Below are 24,003 nucleotides of genomic sequence, written 5' to 3'. Positions count from 1 at the left end.
GTTAATATATTGTTAATAGTTTTCGCCTGAACCGATTACGTAGCTAAGCGACGGATGGAGCAAGTTGAGTGGAAGGAAAGATTTTCGTGAAAGATAAAGAAGTAAAGTTCCAGAATAGAGTGAAACATGAATAGGAAGGGTAATTGAAAGTTCTCCGTGGTTGGTGTTGGAAACGAGACGACTCAGGTTGCATTTAATTCAAGACGCTGAACTTCGTTGAAGCGTTACATTCTCTCGCGATTTCGAGCGACTTCCGAGGCGACTTCACGAAGATCCGCGATTTATTACTGACGCAACCACCCCGATTTTTATATTTGCTCTTTCAGATGCGACTTACATACCAACAAACACACTAATGTCAAACGACTTAATTTTGAAAGCAAAGATTTTTTTAATTTTTATATTAGATTTTGTTAGCTTTTCAACAGATGTAACCAACATTTTTTTTAAAGGCGGTCGATCGGTCGACGTTTAATTTATCAGCAACTCCTTCTATTCTGCAATTTGTGAATTTGTATCTACTAAATTGCGCACGTTGTCGTCATCAATATTACAAAATTAATTTAATACATTAAGAAGTAAAAGATATACTTTTTTTCTGTGATTTTTTTCATACGCAAAACCGTTTTACATCGCAAGTCAAATATTAATATCTAGAATAGAAAAATGAAAAAAAAAAAAATGGTTGAAGGCGATAGATACAAGCCGGTGGGTCGCAAAAAGGCTCCGGAAAATTTCATAGTTTTAAAGCGTCAGCATGATTCATGTAATATTCGGATGGGTGGCTCGAAGCCGCGGTTATAACCTCTATGACAATTTGTGTGAGAGCATATTGAATCCTCAGTCGTTATCCACGTTGCTCGTCTAAAACAAAATTTGCATGAAAATAGATGCGAAAATAAAAAACAGAACGCAGAAAATAGAAAGCGTCTCTCTAATTGGCAAAACTGTTATCAATGTAGATATACCATTTATTTTAGAACTCGACTAGTCGACATAACTGCCAAAATTTGAATCTCTTGTCAGTTTTCTTTCACTAATGCGTTTATCTCTTTGGATTTACATCCGAAAGAAAACATATTGCGAAAGATAAACATTTACGGTTATCGAAGAACTATAGAATCAACAGCGCAGAAAATTACCCGACTAAAGCTGAAAACCTCTACGTTTTCTCTTGTCACAAGTCCAACTACGTTAGTCGGGTATGAAATTTTGATATGTATTTGATATGTCCTTTCTTTACTCTAATATGTTTTACAATTTGTTAGAAAGTTTCGCCCATTTAGAAAACTAAATGAAAAATTTAGTTTGCTTCGATCTTATGTAAATTTTGCATCTTTGTATATTTCTCCAACTTTTCTACGTTATGCGGTTTAATACATGAAAACCGTAAGAGTGCGAAATCGTTGCTCAACATTCCTATTGCCTCGCATAAATTTCTTCATAGAGCCATTTGGGGAAAATGCGGTCACGCGGCTATAGGTGAAAACTATGCCGTAGTGACGACTAGCTCGCGACGCAAGTGACCGAACACGACCGGGCGGGTCACTGCGAGATATTTAATTGATTTAGGTGCTGAGAGCTAGTCGTGGCCTTTCCCATCGACCGTCGAGAATGCGACCGCTGGACGGAATTCCCGGGACACCCGGTGGGATCGCTTGCGGTCAACAGGAGACGCTTCAAGGGGAATCGGCATGCGGTCATCGGAGGATCACGATCCTTCCGTGTCCTCGGTGCCGGGTTTGTCTTGAAGCACGGATGCGTTGCTATTTGTCCGACGTTGCAGCTCGGACATCGATCGTGCGGAGAGTTTGAGCGTCCCTCTTGAATAGAAACTCGTCCAAAACGTCATTCTTATGCTAAATGCGTATTTCACGTTACGAAGAAAAATTTGCCACTTTCTGTGCTGCCTTGAAAATCGAAAATTACGTCTTTTATTAAATTATGTCCGTGCAATCGAATGTCTAAATAATAAATTAATTAATGAATTTTTCGCGAAAATACTCGGATTTGTATTAAGACCAAAATTTTGAAACGTTAACTTAAAAATACCAATGAAATACCAAAATCAATCAATTACTCATAGTGAACGACAATCAACGTTTATGACGCTTCATTGTACCTACGTGTGCATTTAATTTTTTCCTGTATATTAATATTTCCAATATTTATTTTTATGAATAAAAAGAATGTAGCGCTAGGAATAAAATCAACTATTATAAGTTAAATGAATTTATTGGTCATTTTTGTCTATTCATGATAAAAGATTAAAAGAGCAGTTATACGGAAATGATTTAGTTGTTATTACAATTTTGATCAATTATTGAACAGTTCCGTGATTATTTATTAATGAAATACATTAAACACCAAAATTAAAGCTTTTTCTATTCTTTATTTATTCTTATCTTTTAAAATAGGTGAAATTTAAGAGAATATAACTTTGTAAAAAATGATTATAATAAAATGTTTGAAAAGGTATTTTACCATTTTTAAATCTCTAGTTTTAAGCTGGATAATTCGTTAAACGACTTATTGATTGTTGATGAAGCTACACGGATGCAAATGGGGATGCGTCAAATTTCAAAATTTTTTACAAATTTTGCAAAGCTCCACGGCGTGAAATAAAAATTTCATACAAATGCGGTTTACAGCATTCGAAAGCGTGAAGCTTTACCTTTAATTTACGCACTCGATGAGCGTTGTGCGATTTTTTTCACCAAATTATTCAACATTGACGCAAAAATGATCGTTTTGCTTTCGTGAAATTTTGCAAAGTTTGTAAAAAAATTTAGGATTTGACGTATCTTCATTTGCATCCGTGTAGTTTCGTTAATAATCAGTAAGTCATTTGGTGAATTAACACTTTCAAAACTATAGATTTTAAGCTATAAAGTGCTTTTTTGAATATTTTACGATTATTTTTTACACTCTCTTACATTTGGTCTATTTTTGGAGATCAGAATAATACTTTAATTTTGTGTCGAATACATATTTGATAAACAAATTAATGAATTTAATGATTAATTAACATAAAGAATTATTTTACGATTGCTAATAGGTAAATAGGATTATGGTAAATTTTTGTTAAAACTTGTATGAGTTGCAAATAATACTTGCTACTCATGCAAGCGGACGCCACATAAATTACGTATGATAATGCAAGGTATCGTATGTAATTGTGTAAATGCATCGCTCTGCAAATTCGTTATGAGCGACATTACCTGCCAACTAACTTTGGCTGTGTCAATAGCGTAGTATATGGTATTACTGTAATAGTATGCATATGACAAACGATTCTTGTTCGCGATTCTACTGGCGTGGCATTCAGTAGAGCTACGCGTTGTTATGGTCGCATTATTAATGCACGCTTAAATCAACTCTTTATTATTAAAACTATGCATGCTTGATTGGCGCTCTGACCAAAATATTTCCGCTCAATCTCAATTTACTTGTATCAGCTTTGATATATTGTATATTAATTAATATATACATCTTTCTTTCATGTGTGCACAACTTCAGTAAATCATTTTTTATTAATGGCGAATATATTAGTTATTGATTTTCTATAATAAATCTTTGTACTTATCTGTTATTTTTTCAATTAAATATTAATTTTGCTCAAGAAAAATTATGCTCATGAAAAGTATTTATCTGACATAAATAAGAAATGCAAATAATTTTCGCATTTTCTTTTTTTTGCGAGAAGACTTTCTATTCGAGGGAAAATTAATTATAAGAGGATTACTCAGCATTAACTTAGATCATTAGATAACATAAAATTTTGAAGATTAGGATATTAAAAATTTAATTCGATATATGGATTTTGTCAAGCATTTAGATCAAGCATGTATCGATAACCTGTTTCATTGAAGTTGTTAAAATTCTTCTGTTAAAAGTATAAAATTATTTCACTAGTTTTTGCGTTGATAAAATTCGTTCCTCCAGGATAAAATTTATTTTGTATTTCATACTTGAAAACGGCTGAATCCTTTGATATGCTTATGCAGGACTCAACGAAATGAATGTATAATTATCTATTATAAAGAATTGTTAGGAATTTATATATTTTCCATTAAGTGAGATATTTACTAGTATCTATTATTAATTTATTAAAATACCTTAAATTAAACGAAAAGAAATCTTTTAAAGTGAAATTTATATAATGAATTGATCAAAATTCCAAAAAAAATTACAAATTTTTTTTGCTCTCTTTAATTATTCGCTACTACACCATATTTGATTCCTTCATCAATATTTTATATTCTAATAAGTTGTTTATAAAATTTGTTTCCAAGTTATTTTAACAGTCTAGTTGAAATATGAATCTTATCATTTTATTTAATTTAGTATCTCTCAGTAATCTTTCACAATAAAATAAATGATACAAGCAAATGGCAGATTTCAATGTCAAGATACATAGTTGTGCCTCAAAATGAATGTCTGATTTGGCAAGAGATGGGACAACGATATTCATCGAGGAAACCCCACGGATACGAATGCCCTCAAGCAGAGCAAAAGCCTCATTATTTTCGTGATCCGGGAACGAGTAAATTCACCCTTGGCAGAAAGCTCGTCACGAGATACGGTCTGTGGCTCATTTTGCCACCGGATATGCTGCGATCCGAGGTGAATTTCGTGTCCAAGTAAGGTCATCGCTTTGAGGAGATGATGAGGCAGGTTGGGTGTTTCAACGGACATGATCGTCCGACTAGTCGAGGCCGAAAATGATGACGCAGCCAAATGCCGTTGGTTACCTAGTCGTTGAATTCCCTCGGGGCAGGAGACAGGTGATTTTGTAGCTGCTTCATGCCGCTTCCGACTTGTACGTGTACGCAATTTCTTCCAAGTTACAGCCATTCACCTATTGTTTGGACATATCAAACATGTATTAAGAGCAATATGTTTATTGAAAAGATATATGGCGTATATAGTTCCAATTAATACACTTGATTTTAAAATGTTTTACGTAAATATCTATTTATTTTGCTTTACTTAAACTGTTACCAAAGAATAGTTTATAAATTAGTGGATAATACATATATTATATTACTGATATAATATTGTTCTCTTTTCTTTCTCTTCTCAATATCGTATATAAAGTAACAGTATTTTATATGGCCTATATCTAAGCTTTTATGGGATTTTCTTTAATTTTTTGCTGAGTCCAAAATTTAGATGGGTTTACATTTAATAAGGTAATCGAATTGTATTTATTTTCATTGCTGAATAGATATGAGCGTAAATTTCAGATAAATGTACAGTTACGATTACGAATCTTGAAAGCATATCGCAACGGAAATCGTTTGCAACGAATAAAGGAGTGTTTCGACACAGTCGCGGACGTGATTGAGTATAAATAATTCACAACGGTTGTTAACCGAAAGGAAAAGAACGAGTTTTCAGTACAGCTTGCACAGTTGTGGATCGCGTGAAGAATACAATTTGATTAACAGATCAGTTTTCTCATGTAGATAAAAATTGAAAGTTAGTATTGGAAGTGAAATTTAAATATTGATTTAGCAATCACGAGTTTTTTTTTCTTTAAGAGGAAGCAAAACGGGAGATTTCTCGCACTAAGTTTTAAATGTAAGATGAATATCGACCAGAATCTTTTTTATCCATCAGAAAGTTGAAATCTTTTTAAGTTAAAATTTTTGTCTCACAGAAGATCTTCTATCAATAGTGTTAATGAATTGCTTAACGTGATATTTAAGCTAGACTTGTTCACTTCACTGACTGTGAATATTGATGGAATATCGAATAACAGCAATATACAGAGAGAGTATTTCGATAAATTATTAATTAATTTTAATTTTATTGAAGAGTGCAAGATACAGTTTCATAGCGAAGATAAAATGATATGAATAGATGGGCATCACGGAAATGAACAAGTGGAATCAGCCGATTTCAGCGAGGAGAAGCAATTTTTGCAAGAAACGTGCCTCCATCGCGAGTTAACAAATTCCTGATTGTCAATTTTTCGTGGAAGCGTGCGTGGAATATCATGGGCATACTTCCCTGTCCAGACGTGGTTTTTTCGTGTTCTTTCAGCCGTTTTCTTCTTTCTTTCCGTTCGTTTCCAACTCTCGTTCCGCATCAAGACGTCGAAAACAATGAAGCGGAGATTGCCATGAGACTTCGAAGAATGGATCCTTGGCACGTTAGTCCACCTTCAGTCACTTTTACCGTTTTAAACAATTTCTACGTTATAATGATTGTTGCACTTGTATAATTCTTTTATATATTTAAAAAAATTTTTGCTATAGCTTTCTTATTTCTTGACACTTCTACGTTAAATTTGAGTTATATAAAGTGACTAAAGTTTGAATAATGTGCCTTTTCTTATATATCACAATTTATAATACAAATATCATACATCATTTTCTCATATAATACAAATTAAAAATTTTACTTACTATTTAAGCTTCTTTTTGTTGTAAATTTGGGAGATACATTGATATTGATTTTACGTAATGGAAACAATTTGCCGGAAAAATGATTTCATAAAGCTCGTTTATCATTCTTTCTGGATAAGTTAATTTGTATTACCAATTTTTCACACACGTTGATCGCGTGACTTGTTTCTGAGTAAATTCCTTTCCGACTCTCTTCCGTCTGTGAGAAGAAGAGGATGTCAAAGACGATGAAGCGGAAATTGCTACGACATGTCGAAGAACGAAGTGGCGACACGTATCGGGGATTCGTTCTCGAATTATATCCGTCCCTGTGACGTTCTCCTTCGTCGTTGGGACAATGGTTCATATTAGAAAGAAGATATTACAGAGAATGTTCGACGATGCTCAATTAAGCGGAATTGTTCTACGAGTGTGGATAGAACTTTTTCCTTATTGCATAATTTAAAGCATTTCTCCGTATTCGAATGGCTTGCCTTTGGCAAACTATAAGGGGGATCAAAAGAAGTCAACCAACTCTTTCCGCGGAACAATTTAAAGTAACCGTTGTAAGAATCGGAATACTTACTAAAGATGTGCATAAGGAACGATACCATATTTTAGAAAATGAGATTTACAAAGATACAAAGAATGCCACATTCATAAAGTGAAGCGTACAAGGAATTCCGCTTGCAAAAGTCCACCGTTGGACGTTCGGGATCGTTTTCGTGCCGTCGCACCGCGATCACGTAGTTGTGGATTTCAACTGCATCCGGATGCAACGACGCATCCAGCAATATTAGATGAGACACCGTTGCGTGGCAACGGTTGGAAATGAATGTTTCAAGCGGATATTCGTTCGATCGTAGACCACGCGAGATTTGAGAAAATATTAATAACGATTTAGATAATACTATATACAATTCAGTTTACTGATATAAATCATCTGATTTTATCGAGAAAACCTTAAGAGAATATTCGCGAGACTTAGAACTGTATTGATAGTAAAAAATGAGTTGATTGTAAATATACAACAAGGACAGAAAGAAAGTAAAAAAAAGAGAAACACTTGTCTTATCGAACGTAAAAAATATATGAAAAACTATTATACAAATTATAAAAAAAATAAAATAAAAGCTCTAAATACGAAAAACGACTAATTGTAAATATTAAATAATCGGCAAATAATTAAATAGAAGTTATCATTACATTATCATATTAATCATTTTTGCGAATGGAAGACGAAATCAGGGAAATGCAGTGCTAATATTTGATTTATGCTAATTGAAATTGAAAACATGACAATTAAAGCAAAGAGTATAAAAAAGAAGAAAGAGAAATCACAAAAACGTGTAATCATAGGTTTTTTTCTCTGTTTAACAATCGAACTAATAGCGTCTATAATTTAGATGAAAAGAAAATAGCGAACCGACATGAAAGAAAAATATCTGCTACGTGATACGTGATTCAAGATATGGGTAATTGATGAAGAAATGATATCTCTTGTTTCATGTGTACATTATATCATGCATATACTACTACCTTGCGATCTCTTGAAAAATATTTTTGTAACTTTTAATTTTTTATGAGCTTAGAATCAATTTTCTCTTGACAAAATTGTCGAGGGAGGTTATTTTCCACTACTTCTCAATTTTCAACATGAAGTTTCTTAAGAAGTAAGCGCTGACTGAAGTTTATGTTGAAATAAAGTGGCGCTAAAATTAAACCAAACAACAAAGTTCCGCTATTTACTATATTTACATTCTTAAAGAAACATACTTTACGAGGAACCTTTTAGTTTTAGTGCAAAATAACTTTGTATTTACTTTTTCCCGAATTTTTCCTCTTCGATAAGGGAAGATTTATTTTAAATTAGAAGAATTATCTGCAAAATAATTTTTGCCAGATTAAAGATAGTATATAGAGACTGTATCTTTAGTATAAATACTTGACTGCAAGTTTTTTTTTTATATTTACGATTTATTCTCACAGTGTCTTTTGTTTGAATCTATATTACTCTTCAATTAAATTATTGGCAATTTTCGAAAATTATTGATTATGTCGGGCGATGTTAATGGCTCGAATTGAGAAAATAAATAGAAGGTATTAAATGAAAAAAAGGTAGACAGCTTAAATTGTAACGCAATGCAACAGCAAAGAGAAATGTCTTGATTCGACTTGAGAGTTTCTGCCGTTCTAGCCACATATATAAAAATAAGATTTTCGATCGGACTAGAACGGAGGGTGATTTTGAATTAAATTTTTCGAAACGACTGACAGGCTCGTTCGATCGGGAACTGTCTGGCACCCAAGTTTTACTAGTACATACCTTGAATGGTAACGATAACTTCTTTTACTTCTTTCTTTACAACTATTTTGTCCTCCTTTCTTTCGTAAGACAATGATGAAAATCGTAAAGATGACAGTCACTGCCCATCGATAGTTTTTACTTTCCAGATATTGCAGAATTGCAATATCTGGAGAACTCGTAAAATTTATCTAATCAACCGTGAAATTGCGCGTAATTCTTTACATCGAATTCCATTTCGTTGTCACTTGCGATTCTGCGTATATCTCTATTTTCTGTCACATGCCTTTCTGGGAATATTTTTTTTCCATTTTTTTGGACCAATTAATAACTTTCGCATAAGTTCCTCTAAAATAAACAATTTTTTTGAAATTGTTTTTATTGCATTTTTTACAAAGATTTTGAACATGACACAAATATAGTCGCTTTTTAAGTAAAATTGCTACTCAATGTTATCTCCATCGTTCCTTTCGGTACACCTTAAATTCTAAGTTTCTATTTTTTTTTTTTTTCATTTTCCAATTTTTTCTCGTTATCCTCTTCCGCTATCTTAAGTAAGATTTTTATATCCACAAGTATCTTTTTAAGCGTTTCTGAACTTTATCAATTTTTTAATGCGTCATCGAAAATGTCTGCAACTTTTGTCTCGTCGTGGCCGTCAGTAGAGTTTCTCGTTGCGAGTGCTCTTCGTCGACCCGATTGTTTCACGAAAGTTTGAAATTGCAACTCGTAAGCCATGCTTTATGCTGGCCCAAGGCCCAGGGCGGAGGGCGAACTGTAAAGTATTACTTCGTGTTACAGAGCGCATGCATCTTGAATGGTCGCGCTGTATTCTAGACGCGAGGAATGCCGACAATGCCGTAAAAAACTGGAAGGAACAGAGAAAAAGCGAATAAGTGACTGTGGGTAGACTGATTTAGCGGATATTCGAAGAAAAACGCGAAAATTAGATTTAAAAAAAACATGATTTTATTCGCTTGCAGTTTACACGATTCAGAAATGCTTAATTTTAATTAATCTATATTAATCATTAATTAATCTCCAATCAATCATCAATTGCTCATTGTTATTATATATATTTTTTTTGCCGAAAAATTGTCTTTTCAAATTCACGGAATTGTATGCATCTCTGGATAACTATCGCTTTCCCTTGTAGATGCATCAATAATAGAACAATGCAAAAGAAAAATGACAAATTGAATTTTTTCAATCTTAATTCTCAAACAGAATTTGCGCGTTTTGCACGCGGGACACGAGTTCTTTACCAATGTGCGTAGCGAGAGGATATTTTATGTCCTTTCTTCTTAGCCGAGCGATCGATAGGGTTCATGAATCTATCCAAACCTTTCGGTGAGGAGATAAATCTTCTCGATCTCCTCTCGATATTTCTTTCTTTTTTCCTTTTTTCTTTTTCTCTCTCTTCCTCTCTCTGTCCTCGACGTGCGTGCCGATCGTTTCCTGTCTCACGGACGTGATCTATCGGCGGATCTCCGATGATACGATCGAGTTTGCGCATGCAGACTGCGAACGAACTAGGGCATCAAGATGCGGCGGCACGTGATTATCCGTATATTCCAGCGTTTCTGCTGCGGAAATTTGGTAACCCATGAGTGCGCTACGTTGCAATTAAAATTTGAGACCTTTTTTTTCTTAAAAAGTAGGATTTTTCTTTATGATACTAGTACCATGTGCGGCTTTCCCAATCTTTCTATTTGATGATATCATGGATTCTCTTTATCACGCAAAACTTTTTCATTTCCCGCAATCTAATCCGAATTTCAGCATAGCACAATTGTTTCTTGGTTTATTTACTTTATTTCCATAACATGGAAAGATTCCAACAACAATAACAACGAGAGACCTAGAAAAGGAGAGAAAGCAATTTGTGGAAATATTTATTTGGATTAATTACTCTATAATTATTATAACGCTTGATTTTCTTTAACAAATTATACATTTTATTCTCTTTAATAAAGAGAATAAAATGTATAATTATATTAATTGTTATAATAATGATAAAGCCTTTTATGATTGACTATATTTAAGAAAATCGTAAGCAATTTCTTCTGATAACTGAAGAAAAAGAAACTTAAAGGGGAGACGAGACTTAAGTTTCTCGTATACTTGATAAAAAAACGAGTTTTCCCGAAAGTTTTCATGCAAAATCAAATAAGGAAATAAGTGATTGCTTCGACGTAGTAACAAATCTCATTGTCATAATCTTGCACTGTGCAAGAAATAATGTGGTTTCCAGAAATTTCCATTGCCTAAACAAAATATTTTAGCGTATTGTGAACTAGGAAAGTCTTTTGATACATCGGATTAATTAGCGAAAATGATATTGTTCCAAGTAACGTAATATACGTTATATTTGAAAGCCTCGTGCAGAAATCGCGTCGCATCACATATTGTTTGATTGTTTAAAATTAATCGAATACGTATGTCTTAGTTGCTTTGAATAGTTAGAATTTTGATTGGTAATAAAACTGTTGCGTTATTGACACTATGATCGCATCCGTGCTCGCAATAAACCGCACGATCGAGATGCGCGTCCCCGACTATTCATTACGTCTATCAGCTGAGTTTTATTAATCGGCCGTTGCGGAAAAAGCTTTCAGAGTTTCCTCGTTTGTACGATGGAAACTAAACTATGATGCACGATTTGTGTCGTAGAAGCGCCGTCATTGTCGTCGCTAGTGACAGAGATCATGCCGCGCCGGCTGTCGTGTCGTTGGTCAGCGGAGACAATGCCCGTGGCGAAGTACAATGTGCCGCGACGATATAACAGCTCGTGTGGCACAAAAGCCACGAATGCAAACCTACTCGTTTAAAACGTTTATGCCAATCCCTCGATTCCCTACTTCGCCCGTTTCGTTTCCTTTCAAAATGTGGCTGATACATGGCATCTATGTACACGTCCCGATATGCGAGATATGGTATTTCCGTTGCCGCAAGGCAAAGACTTTGTTAAAGAACTTACAGTCGGGCATTGCGTAACTTTTCGTTACACTTGCAATACTTGTTTACGAGAAAACACAACTATTCGATGCAAGGTAATGCATTTGTGCATTAGTTATTTGACTGTTTTTCCTCTTTACTACCACTCGGTAGTAAAAGTTATCATACCTGCATATGGGGGCAAGATGACGAAATTGATATGTCCTAAAATAATTTAAATTTTACAAAATTCTAGTATATTTAACAACTTCTAATTTTTACTGATGATAAACAAGGTTTTAGTGAATCTAAAAAAAAAGATTGTTATTTTTACATTAACATAGAAATTAGCAAAAATCGACAAACCTTTAGGTTTTTATCTTACCCCCTCTCCCCTCATCCCTAATTATATGCGTTGCGTTGACGTTTTATTGAGGTTAAAATTATGTTGTTAATATTTTCAGTCTTTAAAAGGAACTTATGGTGTTGATTACGGTTCAAAAAATATTGTGATTAATATGTAAGTTGTATTTGTTTGATGCAATAAAAAAACCTGTATTATAAATATTTTTTATTTGTAATCGATAAAACAATTCTTTTTAAAAGTCAAAAATCCTATAACATATTTAATTTTGGTTACACTAAAATTTCTTTAACACACATCATGTATTATGATTATAATATATTAAAATATATTATAAAAATAACCCTTTTTGCAATTCCTATTGAAAAACAATCTTAAAATAATTATATAATAGAGCAATTTGACAAATGGAGGCTTTCTTTTCTCTCTTTCAGCGTCCAAAATTTTATAGAAAACATTTATTCTTCTTCTTGTTCTTGACAAAATATAAAATTCATGTTTTGTTGAACAGAGTATTAAAAGAATGAGAAGAGTTTATAATATAACAGAAACATTGATATGTCAAATATTATCGAATCTTTTACTGAATACAAACAAAAGTAAATCTTAAAAATATGCATAAATCCTTGAATGCAAGAATATTCTATGTTTAGAATAGCGCTAAGAATAAATAATCTTCAATTAAGAATAAATTATTCTTAAAACAAAGCGAAAAGATTCTTAATTGAAAACAAATTTTACTTTTGCCTATAACAGGCTGCTATACAAGATTTCCCTAAAAGCTGTTGTGATAATCTCGCGCAGCGAGAGAGATTTCGCTCACCTATGGCGCGCGTGCACGCTGGTTAATGCCTTCCCACTCGTGTCGCTGACCACACACGGTCTCGTCAGACACGTGCACGTCGTGTGGGCCGCTTCCCCACTCTTCTCGGCCGACGGAGAACCAAACGGGTCCAAACACCCGTTTAAGCACGTAACGATTGGACATTGCACGATTGAAAACTGCATAATTGGTCGGTAGGGGACCGACTGCGACAGAATAAGTGCGGGAGGGGGTGGGCTATATTACGTGTCCAATCGTTACGTGTCCAAACGGGATACGCCCATGCGCGTGTCTGACGGGACAGTGTGCAGTCACGAGTCGTGACTCACGACTGGAGAGGCATTAAGGCGATGCTGGACTGACGGTGAAACTCACTCGACGTCGGTACTTCAGATTTTCTTCTACGAACTGTGGGTCGCGCGTGAGGCAAAGAGTAAGGGGAATAGGCTAGCGCTCTTTTTCAAACGCACTCATCTTTCCTTGTTCTTTTGACTTTAGCGCCTCTAATGCAACATCGAGGAACTAAACTAGTGCTCTGTCTCACTCAGTCTCACTCTTCACCGATTTTCACATCGATTCTGAACGCACACATAAACACGATATTTTTTATTGGAAATATCTTTTATACTAAAGCTTCTAGGATCGTTTTGAAAGCACACTAACAATCTTACGTGTAATTCACAGTACGCTGGATGGTTATTTTGTAGGTACAAAGTCTAGAACTTTTATACGCAATATATATTGTCACGAGACTACTACAGAAGCACATAGTTTTGCAACTTTTTTCCGTTTTTCGTGTCAAATTGTAGCCAGCGTATTATGTTTTTATCAACACTTTAATTGTAGAGAAGGACTTATCATTCTGTGAATTCAATAAAAAGTTTACTGAAATTAAAAATAGTGTTCAGTCGGTATCTCCAGCATCGCCTTAACCGGCGTGCACATGTGCCCATCGTGCCTTGGATAAGCGGGGCCTCTCTCGCTACGCGAGACTACCGCTACGACTTTTAGAGAGATCTTGCATCGCACCAACATTAAAAGGTTAAAAAAACATTGCACAAACAACATTGAAACATAATATTGTATGGAAGTTGCAAAAGAATTTTGTAATGTTACTACAAGCTTGCGGTAATGTTGAAATGTCCACAATTTTAAACGTGAAAATTTTTATGTCATACGTGTACAGTGTCAGAATGTTTTTGGACACAAAGGAATACAGTAATCAAAAAGATTCAATAATATAATCTTATTTATACTTATTACTAGTATTCGAAACAAAAATAAAACAACATTTTATTGATATAAAAATAATAAAATTATATAACTTAAAGATATATTGATGTTATTCTCTCTTTTATATTAAACTTCTTTTAATTAAAAAGAATTACACAAAGTAATACATTATAACCTTAAAAAAAATGTATGTACTTAAATAAGAAATTTTTTATATTTAATTACGGAAAGAGGAGATTTGCATTACTGATGTTATAGTAGCTGTTGCGATTTTATAATTTTCATAGTGGACGTTGCATAATGCTTATTAGCAGCAAAGAAATTATTTCAAAAAATAATTTTTTTTAATAAAATATATTTTATAAAATGTTTATCTTGTTCTTTTGTATTTATTAATGTGTAAGATCTATGAAGGGTCAATAATCTGTGATTTTATAATTAAAAATACTTTTAATGGCATTAGTTATTAGTGTGCCACGACACTCTTCCTCACACGTGCATCCCTTTTCCCTCATTAGTAAATTACGTTCGATCTGTACTCGATAACGCCGGGTCGCACGCAAAATAGTGATGTGAATTTCTTTTCCGATTCATGAAAAATCGAATATTCTGAATAAAAAAATAATTGAATACTAAACGATTGTTGAAAATTTCGATTCTTTCTGATTCGATTCTTTTTTTTTTAGAGAATCGATTCTTTTTTATGACAGCGCTACTTCAGTACATTATAACGCAGGAATCACAGTGCGTCTGATAATACGACGTAGTATAACGTCCAATAAGAAGTTTTTATTTTTAGGCATCAAAATATGACCAGAGAGTCACTAGAAAACTCTTGAGCCCGTTCTACATTAGTCGCAAAACAGCATCGCAAATATGAATAGAATTTTTAAACCGTTTTGAAATTTTCCTAAATTTTCCACTGTCCTTGCTTTATTACATAATCACATTTTTCCCGTAGAGTGGCAACCTTATGTTAATGTATAATTTAAAAAAAGTGGCGGAAAAAGAATCGGTTCTTTTTCCAATCGATGCACCGATTATGAAAATGAATTTGGTAAGAAAAAAGAATCGATTCTTAGATTCGATTCTCTCGAGGTTTCGCATCACTAAAGCAAAATCCGGGAGGATCGCGCTCGATGCAGGATCGATAGGCGCGACCCCTCTCACAGGGTGCGCAATATCCTTGCGCGTCGTATAATAGGCGCGGCCTATTAGCGGTCGTCGTTATCCAGCTGCGACGTTACAGTTGTATAGTGACACTGCCGGAAATTTCCGCTCTTGTGGAGTGCCTGGCCCAGTCTTAAGCACGTACTCGCACTCCGCGAAAGCGTAAAGGTAAAAAATGTGGTGAGGGAAAAAATCTGTCACGTCACAATATGACCAAACAATTTGACCTTGAATAGTTGCTTTGGAAGTTTTGGAAAGGTCTTGACACGAGCTATTAGATTCTGGAATCAAAAGTAGGGTGTTCTATTTAAAAAAGTTAATGTGATTTTGATCTGACATTGGCGACGCCATCCAAGGTCAAACTGATAAGATCAGTAAACAGATCTTTTGAAACTTTACAACTTTTGTCTGAAACATTTTTTCCTAAAATGCTTAGTTTCGAGATATTTGACAGTTGCCGAACTTTTGGGATACCCTGTGTGTGGGTGTGTGTATGTGTGTGTATATATATTTATTTATTTATTTGTTTATTTAATATATTATATATTATGCATATACAATACAGGACAACAGAACGAAAATAATTTCATCGAATTTTTTACTGTAGAAAAATACTTTTTCAATTTATATTTTATAATCTACTAAGTTTTTTTACTTTTCTTGTATGACGATTGATAGAAATTACGGAAATTGAACAAATTTATTGCCATATCTATAATGCCTACTAATATGAACCAATTAGTATGATCTGTCCCGACTTTGCAGCCAACTATTAATGGATGTATTAAATACATCATTAGCACGACGAATTGAATCTATAAATAAAATCATCATTTAATCATATTTATGTGATAGATATTTTTGTGATACGATTTATATGAAGTATATTTAAACTTAATAGTATACATGTACTACAAAACTCACGCGTGCAGGCAGAGAAAAAATTAAATATGAAACAATTCGAAAAGAAAAAATATTACGCGACGTGAAAATAAATGTGGAAGAAAATTAGGATAATTTACCATTTGTACTGTAGTTATCCATTGTTTTATAAATGCAGCAGGTTTTTGAACGGTCGGTCCACAAGTTGTTAAGAAATAGTATATATACATTATCACATGTACGAAGTTGTTGGTTATGGACACAAGCAATAGTTGGCCAACAGCGTAATATCTCATACCGATCCACGCCAGACTTAACGTAGAGACGTGGTGATACAAATGCAAACCAGATACCTGGTTACTTTTCTTCCTTAATACAAATATTCCTGTTTCGACAAGATCCCATATTTTTAACAGAAAGTAATACCAAAAACTTCTTGCAAACTACAATAAGATACAGATATTATCATATGAAACAAAATATTTTACAAAAAATTAATGCGTATAATAATGCGCAAACGATTTACAGCGTTATTAACAGCACCGATATACACTGCTGTATCTGAAAGTTTTTGGACACGCAGGAATACAATGTTTCAATAATATAAATACAATTGTTTCAATAATATAAATCGTTTTTGATATTATTCGAAACAAAACTAAAACAATATTTTATTGATATATAATTAAATTAAATAGATTGAAAAAAATAAGGATAAACACAGATAATTCTTTTTAATATTACACTTTCTTTTAACAAAATTGTTTCACAAAATGGTATATTACAACTTTGAGAAAATGAACACTTATATAAGAAATTTTCTGTATTTAGTTACGTCGACGGTTGACCAAGTATAAATAAATCTAAAGTAATTAATTTAAGAAGGTACACTAATAATAGAATCGAGTACGAAATAGAAACTATTTTGAATAAGCCATTACATTTACTAATTGTAATCTCAACTAATTATATATGTAACAGTTGCACGTCTTTTTTACAAGTGACAAATGACGAGCGAAGAGAGAAATAGTAACAATTTAAGAGTGTACATTAAAAACGTTTAAAAAAGGAAGAGCGTCGTGAGATAAGTGTTGGGTGAAGAGACATTAATCACATTAAAATTACTTCGTTACAATATTTAGACTTTGGATGATTACTGATTATTAATGTTCAGTGCGTTTTTCGTAAAAGTTAAATTTCAGTTAAGCAGAAATTTTTACAGCTATATACTATTTACGTAACTTTGAGAAGTATGTTAAATAATAATTTTTTTAACTTTTATCTAGACTGATGACCTTGAATGTACTTTCAAATAACTTATTTGAATTTATCGTGTGACGTAATGTATGTATGAATTCGTCATAAAGTTACGTTATGTACGAAGGAGATTTGAGTGCTATTTACTGATATTATATTCATTCTTGTACAACCTTCATAAAAGCACTACATAATGCATAGTAACAGCAAAGAAATTATTAAAAAGAAATTGTTTTTCAAATAAAATTTAGTTTATATAATTTTCATAAAATTGTTTTCGTGCTACTTATGTGCTACTTTGTGCAAAAGATTTATAAAAATTTGTTAATTTATGATGTTTTATAATTAAAAGAATCTTTTATGACATTAGTTGTTAGTATGTTATGATCCCCTTCCTCACAAATACATTCTGTTTTTCCTCTTCAGTAAATTACGTTCGTTCTGTACAATCAATGAATTTCTGTCTATAAAATGACAACTACAATTATGTAACTAATAACCTGTATAACTAATAATGGTATTTATAAGAATGATGTTACATTAATATTTACTTAGTTATTATAAGAAAATAAATTGGTATTTCACGACACTCTTATATCTTTTACAAACATTTAGTATGCACATTGCTGCTTGCTAAATGAAGCGTGTCCGAAAATTTTTTGACGACAGTGTATATACGTAATAATTCAATGTATTAAACCTACATAAAACTTAAAGAAAATATGTGCTATTAACAGAAAAATATTCTTTTCTTTTTTCCCAATTCAATTTATTCAATTCATTCTTTATTTTCCCTTCAAAATGTAAACTAAGACTTCATTACTGCATCATTTTAATAAAAATGTAAATAAAAATAGTACAGAGTATTATAAAAAGAGAATTACGAAATTTTTCTTACGAGGAAAGGTTTCGAGACGTCCCCCTCTGATTTTGACGAGTCTTTAATATATTGTAATATAGATAAAAATAAGAGACACATTTTTATATACATGCCCGTTTTCACTTTTAAGGGATGAAATACTATTTTGAAGAAAACCGGTTTTCTACTTTCGAAGCGTACATCGTCGAAACTATAAGAGATTTAAAAAAATATTTTTATTTAAAGTTAAATGGTTTGAAGAGCACTTTATAATATTAAAAAAAAATTTTTTCTAATATTTTTTTCACTATTTTTTTTAATTTTTATATTTTTTATAAGCAAAATAAATGTTATTTTATTACAAATTCAATGATATATGATAAAGTTACATTGCGACATTTCTATTTTCCAAAAATCATTACAAACCATTCTATAACCACTGTACGAATGCGCATACCATGCGTTATGGAGTGGTTTTCAATTATTTTTGAAAAATGGAAATGTCACAACATAACTTTCTCAGACACCGTTAAATTCATAATAAAATAAGCTTTATTTTGCTTATAAAAAGAAATAAAAATTTTGAAAAAAATAAGTAATTGGTGGGGGAAAGTATAAAAACAATTTACAAGAAAATTTATTATCACTGTTATAAAGTATCACTGTTTTTAAGTTTCATTTAACTCTCAGTTAGAATATTTTTCTTTATTTCTTATAGTTTCGACGATATATGCTTTGAAAGAAAAAAACTGATTTTCTTCAAAGATGTGTTTCACCCCCTAAAAGTAAAAACGGGCACGTATAAAAAAATATGTGTTTCTTATTTTTTTTCTGTATTACAACATATTAAAGACTTATCACAATCGAAGAGGGACACCTCGAAAGCTTTTCTTGTCAGTATTATAAGCTTAGAAATAGATACCTGCTGATGGCATACATTTTCTCAAAAAATAGCTTATGTACAAATTATTACCCTCATTGGAATATAATCACTAGAAAAATCAATGGTAGGACATATTAACTTGATCGAGAACAAACCAGCCTCAATTATGTCGTAAATTTGCCACACATTTGCCAAAATTTGAATAATATTGTACAACTGTATAAATGTTTTCAATTTGTATGGCGGCCTGTTCTTCATGAATTTAGGTCCACAGCCGAGCACGAAGTACAGATATGCGAATATTATAAGTGGTACTTGATAGGAAGAAGCAACTAATGGTAGATCGATTATTCGTGGATCTGAAAGCCAAATTAGTATGTTGAAGCACATTTCGACACACATATATCACTTGGAACACATTTTAAAAAAAGGAAACATTATTGTTACAACGTAAACACAGTCGATTATGAAAAAGTATTGCATTTTAATTAGTTTTTAATGTTTTTCTAACGTATATAAAATATAATAGAGTCAAAATTATAATATTTGAATTGGCGAATGGATTATATTTTGCAAGATTAATAGTTTACTATTTACAAATTATTATTATTTATTAACAACGCTAATATACCACACTGAAACTATCATTATGTCTATTTTACATATCACATTTGTTTTGAAAATCCCGCAAATTTAAATATTATGACATTTCATAATATTAACAGTACAAAATTTTTCTCGCAAAATCTTCCCGAGAATAATATATTTCTCAAATTTTATAAATTGTTATATTAAATATCACATTGTTACACTATGATTATAAATTTGAGAAGTTTTCGTTAAATAATAATATGAACGGTACTCACCGAGCTCTTTCCAGGAATTATGTATATTTAGTAAGATATCCATGATAAATGATTGCGCTGTGTTGATTTTATGAATCGTTACTTTGTTTACAATAAAATATCACCAGTGAACTAGTACATTCGTTTACCTTGTATCGAAAAATAGTCGAAATCATGTGATGATTGGAACCGATTGTGCACATTCATTGAGTATGCATAGACTTTTATTGTATTTATACGAACTACTTTGCACTTTGCTCTTGATCTTATCATATGAAAGTATAATTTTCCAACATGACTTTGCTATACGTATGACATTAAATGTCACATTATGACGTATGTATCAATTATATTGATAGTAACAATACAATCTTAACACGTTTTACAATTATATATATATATATATATATATATATATATATATATATATATATATATATAGCATAGATAATTTATAAAAATCATACTTGGTGGACTAATTAAAAAATAAAAGAACATATTGTATTTTGTCTGTAACTTAAAATGAGTATTTCTGCAATAAAAAATTATTTTTGATAATTTTAAATTGCTGGTAAAGCTTAAATTATTGCACTACAATTATTTAATTGGGTAAATATATCGAATAGGGGAGGCTGCCCCGATGACCTTGACCTTGACATATGTTGTCAAGGTCATGACCCTGAGTAACGCCCAACAAGTTTTAGCCGTCGCTCGCCCTTCGTTAAAAAGTTATAATCATAAAAAGTTTATGAAAATTAAAAGCGATAACTACACATATACTCACATATACATATTAAAATATGGTATAGAGAACGCTTGGGCGGGGGAGGGGCTCCGCCTCGCCCCCTGCACCCCCTCCCCGTATTTTTTCTAACCCAACCTACCCCTATTTTTGTCGAAATTTGTAATAATATTAGATTTTAAATTATGAGTTAGGTTAGGTTAGGTTACGCGCGCACATGCACACGCACACTGCGTGGAACAGTACTAATAGCTTGTTGACCCAGTAACGGGTTGCCATACCCAAAATATTGAAAGAATATGGCGTGATATGCGTGGTGCAATTCCTCGCTATGGAATATCACAAAAGCATTATAAATTTTATCTCGCCGAATTTTTATTTAAAAGAATTTATTCTGTTGATGATAGAATTGACGCATTTTTTAAAATTATGAAAGATATGTATCCACTTAGTAATAATATTGATGAATAAGTATATGTATATAAAACTAAAATTGGTAAAAAAACTCTGAAAAACTTAAATATTTACATGTAGTACAGAGAAAGCGTGGGCGGGGGAGCGGCTCCGCCCCACCTCCTGCACCGCCCACCGTATTTTTTCTAACCTAACCGAACCTTATTTTAGTTGTAATTTGGCCAAGGATATCCCATTGACCACGCTACAATATTAGATTTAAAATTAAACTAAAATAGAATTAGGAATTAGGTTGGGTTAAGAAAAATACGGGGCGGGAGTGCAGGAGGAGGGGCTCCGCTCCTCCCCCGCCCACGCATTCTCGGTACTACATTTTTATGTGTGTATGTGTAGTTGTCGCTCTTAATTTTAATAAACTTTTTATGATTATAACTTTTTAACAAAGGGCGAGCGACGGCTAAAACTTGTTGGGCGTTACTCAGGGTCATGACCTTGACAACATATGTCAAGGTCAAGGTCGTCGGGGCAGCCTCCCCTATTCGATATATTTACCATTTAATTATATTTTAACAAATTTATGAATTAACAAATTTTGGTTGCATAATAGTATAAGCGATGCTCAGCAAGTTGATTTATGTAGATTTTGAATAATTATACTAACAAATTTAATTTTCGCACAATAGAAGTTGTCTATAAGCGCAATTGGAGCGTAAAGCATACATACAAACATCTTCATGTGCACTTCGATTTTATTGTTTCTTGGAGGAATACGAGTAGGCATCTATTTTTACTGGCTATACTACTTCTGTCGTTCAGACGTTTTTAAGAACAAGCTAATCTGTATATTTGTATTTCTTCATTAACTTGTGTACAACAGAGCAGTAACATTTTTTTATTAATTTTGTTACACAATCAAAACCTTGTTTCTCACAAGTATACGAGGTGTGTTCAAAAAGTATCGCGAATTTTGTGTTTTTTCAAAAATTATTTATTTATTCATGAATATCTATTTTGTCCCCTTCAAAGTAATCCCCATGAGATATTATACACTTGTGCCAACGGTTTTTCCAATCTTCGAAGCACTTCAAAAAATCATTTTTTTTTATCTTGTTCAGCTCCTCCTTCGATGCCGTCTTTATCTCGTCAAGCGTAGCGTAACGTCGTCCTTTCATGGGCCTCTTCAGTTTAGGGAACAAGAAAAAGTCACAGGGGGCCAGATCTGGGGAATACGGTGGCTGCGGCATCATTAGTGTGTTGTTTTTGGTCAAAAAGTCGCGCACAAGCAACGATGTGTGAGCAGGGGCGTTTGGTACGAATTTCGCGGCGACCCGTCTCATGCCCAAATCATTGATAAAAATCGAATGGCACGAGCCAATCGATATGTTTAGGTCCTCAGCAACTTCTCTAACGGTGATTCGACGATTGGCCAATACCATTTTCTCCACTTCATTAATTTTTTCGTCTGTTGTTGAAGTGCTCGGGCGTCCGGCACGCTCTTCGTCGTTCACATCTTCTCGGCCTTCTGAGAACATTTTGTACCACCGATAAACGTTGCTTCGGTCCAAGGTAGCTTCTCCGTATGCCACAGTCAACATTCGGAATGCATCCGCGCACTTAATTTCGTTTTTCACACAAAATTTGATACAGGTTCTTTGATCCATTTTTTTGAATAGGTAAAAATCGAAGACGATCCAAAACACGTGCAAGCAAAGCAGCTGTCAACAATTAAGTGAACATTCAAAATGGCCGAGCTTGTCGGCATAAGTGAGAGACATGAGTACCAACATAACGCCACAAAAAGATCGAAATTCGAATATACGTAACCCGCGAAAATTCAAAATTCGCGATACTTTTTGAACACACCTCGTATACAGAAAGTAATATTTTTTGTATCAATTATTAGTAATAAGTAGTAATCAATTAGTAGTAATTGTTCGTCGCAAAGTATTTAATACCATAATTATTTTAATTGTATTTAAAATTATTTGAATTATATTTTTTTGAGATGTATGTTATTTACCAAATATATCAAAATACATATAATTATATGCATTGTGTTGAAGTTTTATTAAGATTAAAATTATGTTGTTATAATTATTTTCAGTCTCTAAAAAGAATTTGTGGTATTGATCACAGTTTAAAAAATATTTGAGATATGTAAATTATATTTGTTTGATGCAATAAAAAAATCCTGTATTTTAAATATTTTTTATTTGTAATCGATAAAACAATTCTTTTTAAAAGCCAAAAATCTTATATTTAATTTTGATTACACTAAAATTTCTTTAACACACATCACATATTATAATTATAATATATTAAAATATATTATAAAAATGACTCTTTTTGCAATACCAATCAAAAAAAATTTTTAACTAATGATATAATAGAGCAATTTGATAACCGGAAACATAATCTCTCTTTTATCTTTTTCTCAAAGTTCAAAATTTTATAGAAAACATTTGTCCTTCTTGTTCTTGAAAAAATATAAAATTCATGTTTTGTTGAACAGAGTATTAGAAGAGTGAGAAGAGTTTATAATAGAAACAATGATATATCAAATATGATCAAATCTTTTACTGTATACAAACAAAAGTAAATCTAAAAAATATGCATAAATGCTTTAATGTAACAATATTCTATGTTTAGAATAGCGCCAAGAATAAATAATTTTCAATTAAGAATAAATTATTTTTAAAACAAATGAAAAAATATTCTTAATTGAAAACAAAATTTACTTTATTTACTTTTGTTTATAACGGAGTGCGATACAAAATTTCCCTAAAAGGCGTAGTAATCTCGCGCAACGAGAGAGATTCCACGCACCAAAGGCGCGCCTTGGACAAGCGGAGTTTCTCTCGCTGCGCGAGACGACCGCAACGGCTTTTAGGGAG

The 24,003-nt window shown here is 32.6% G+C and overlaps 2 protein-coding genes across 3 annotated transcripts in view; one reads left to right on the top strand and one right to left on the bottom strand.

The window, feature by feature from the left end:
* The window catches only part of LOC113003147, a 208,417-nt gene that overhangs the window by 173,644 nt on the left and 10,770 nt on the right, over window positions 1-24,003 (top strand). The gene's annotated exons all lie outside the window — the stretch shown is intronic.
* On the bottom strand, window positions 14,732-20,183 carry LOC105206101 (elongation of very long chain fatty acids protein AAEL008004). Of its 2 annotated transcripts, none has more exons than XM_039451592.1 (4): window positions 19,975-20,183; window positions 19,264-19,467; window positions 16,250-16,494; window positions 14,732-16,042 (listed from the first exon to the last, which is right to left on the bottom strand). In XM_039451592.1, exons 1-4 carry the CDS (start codon window positions 20,015-20,017, stop codon window positions 15,869-15,871), a joined length of 666 nt encoding a protein of 221 aa, XP_039307526.1. In that variant the 5' UTR covers window positions 20,018-20,183; the 3' UTR covers window positions 14,732-15,868. The 2 variants fall into 2 exon arrangements, with proteins under 2 accessions (XP_039307526.1, XP_039307523.1); XM_039451589.1 differs by having other exon boundaries at window positions 16,250-16,552; window positions 19,199-19,467; window positions 19,975-20,181.

This window comes from Solenopsis invicta, chromosome 1, assembly GCF_016802725.1.
Source record: "Solenopsis invicta isolate M01_SB chromosome 1, UNIL_Sinv_3.0, whole genome shotgun sequence".
NCBI lineage: Eukaryota > Metazoa > Arthropoda > Insecta > Hymenoptera > Formicidae > Solenopsis > Solenopsis invicta.
Note: the sequence above shows the minus strand (reverse complement) of the source record. Positions and strands in the feature narration are given on the sequence as shown.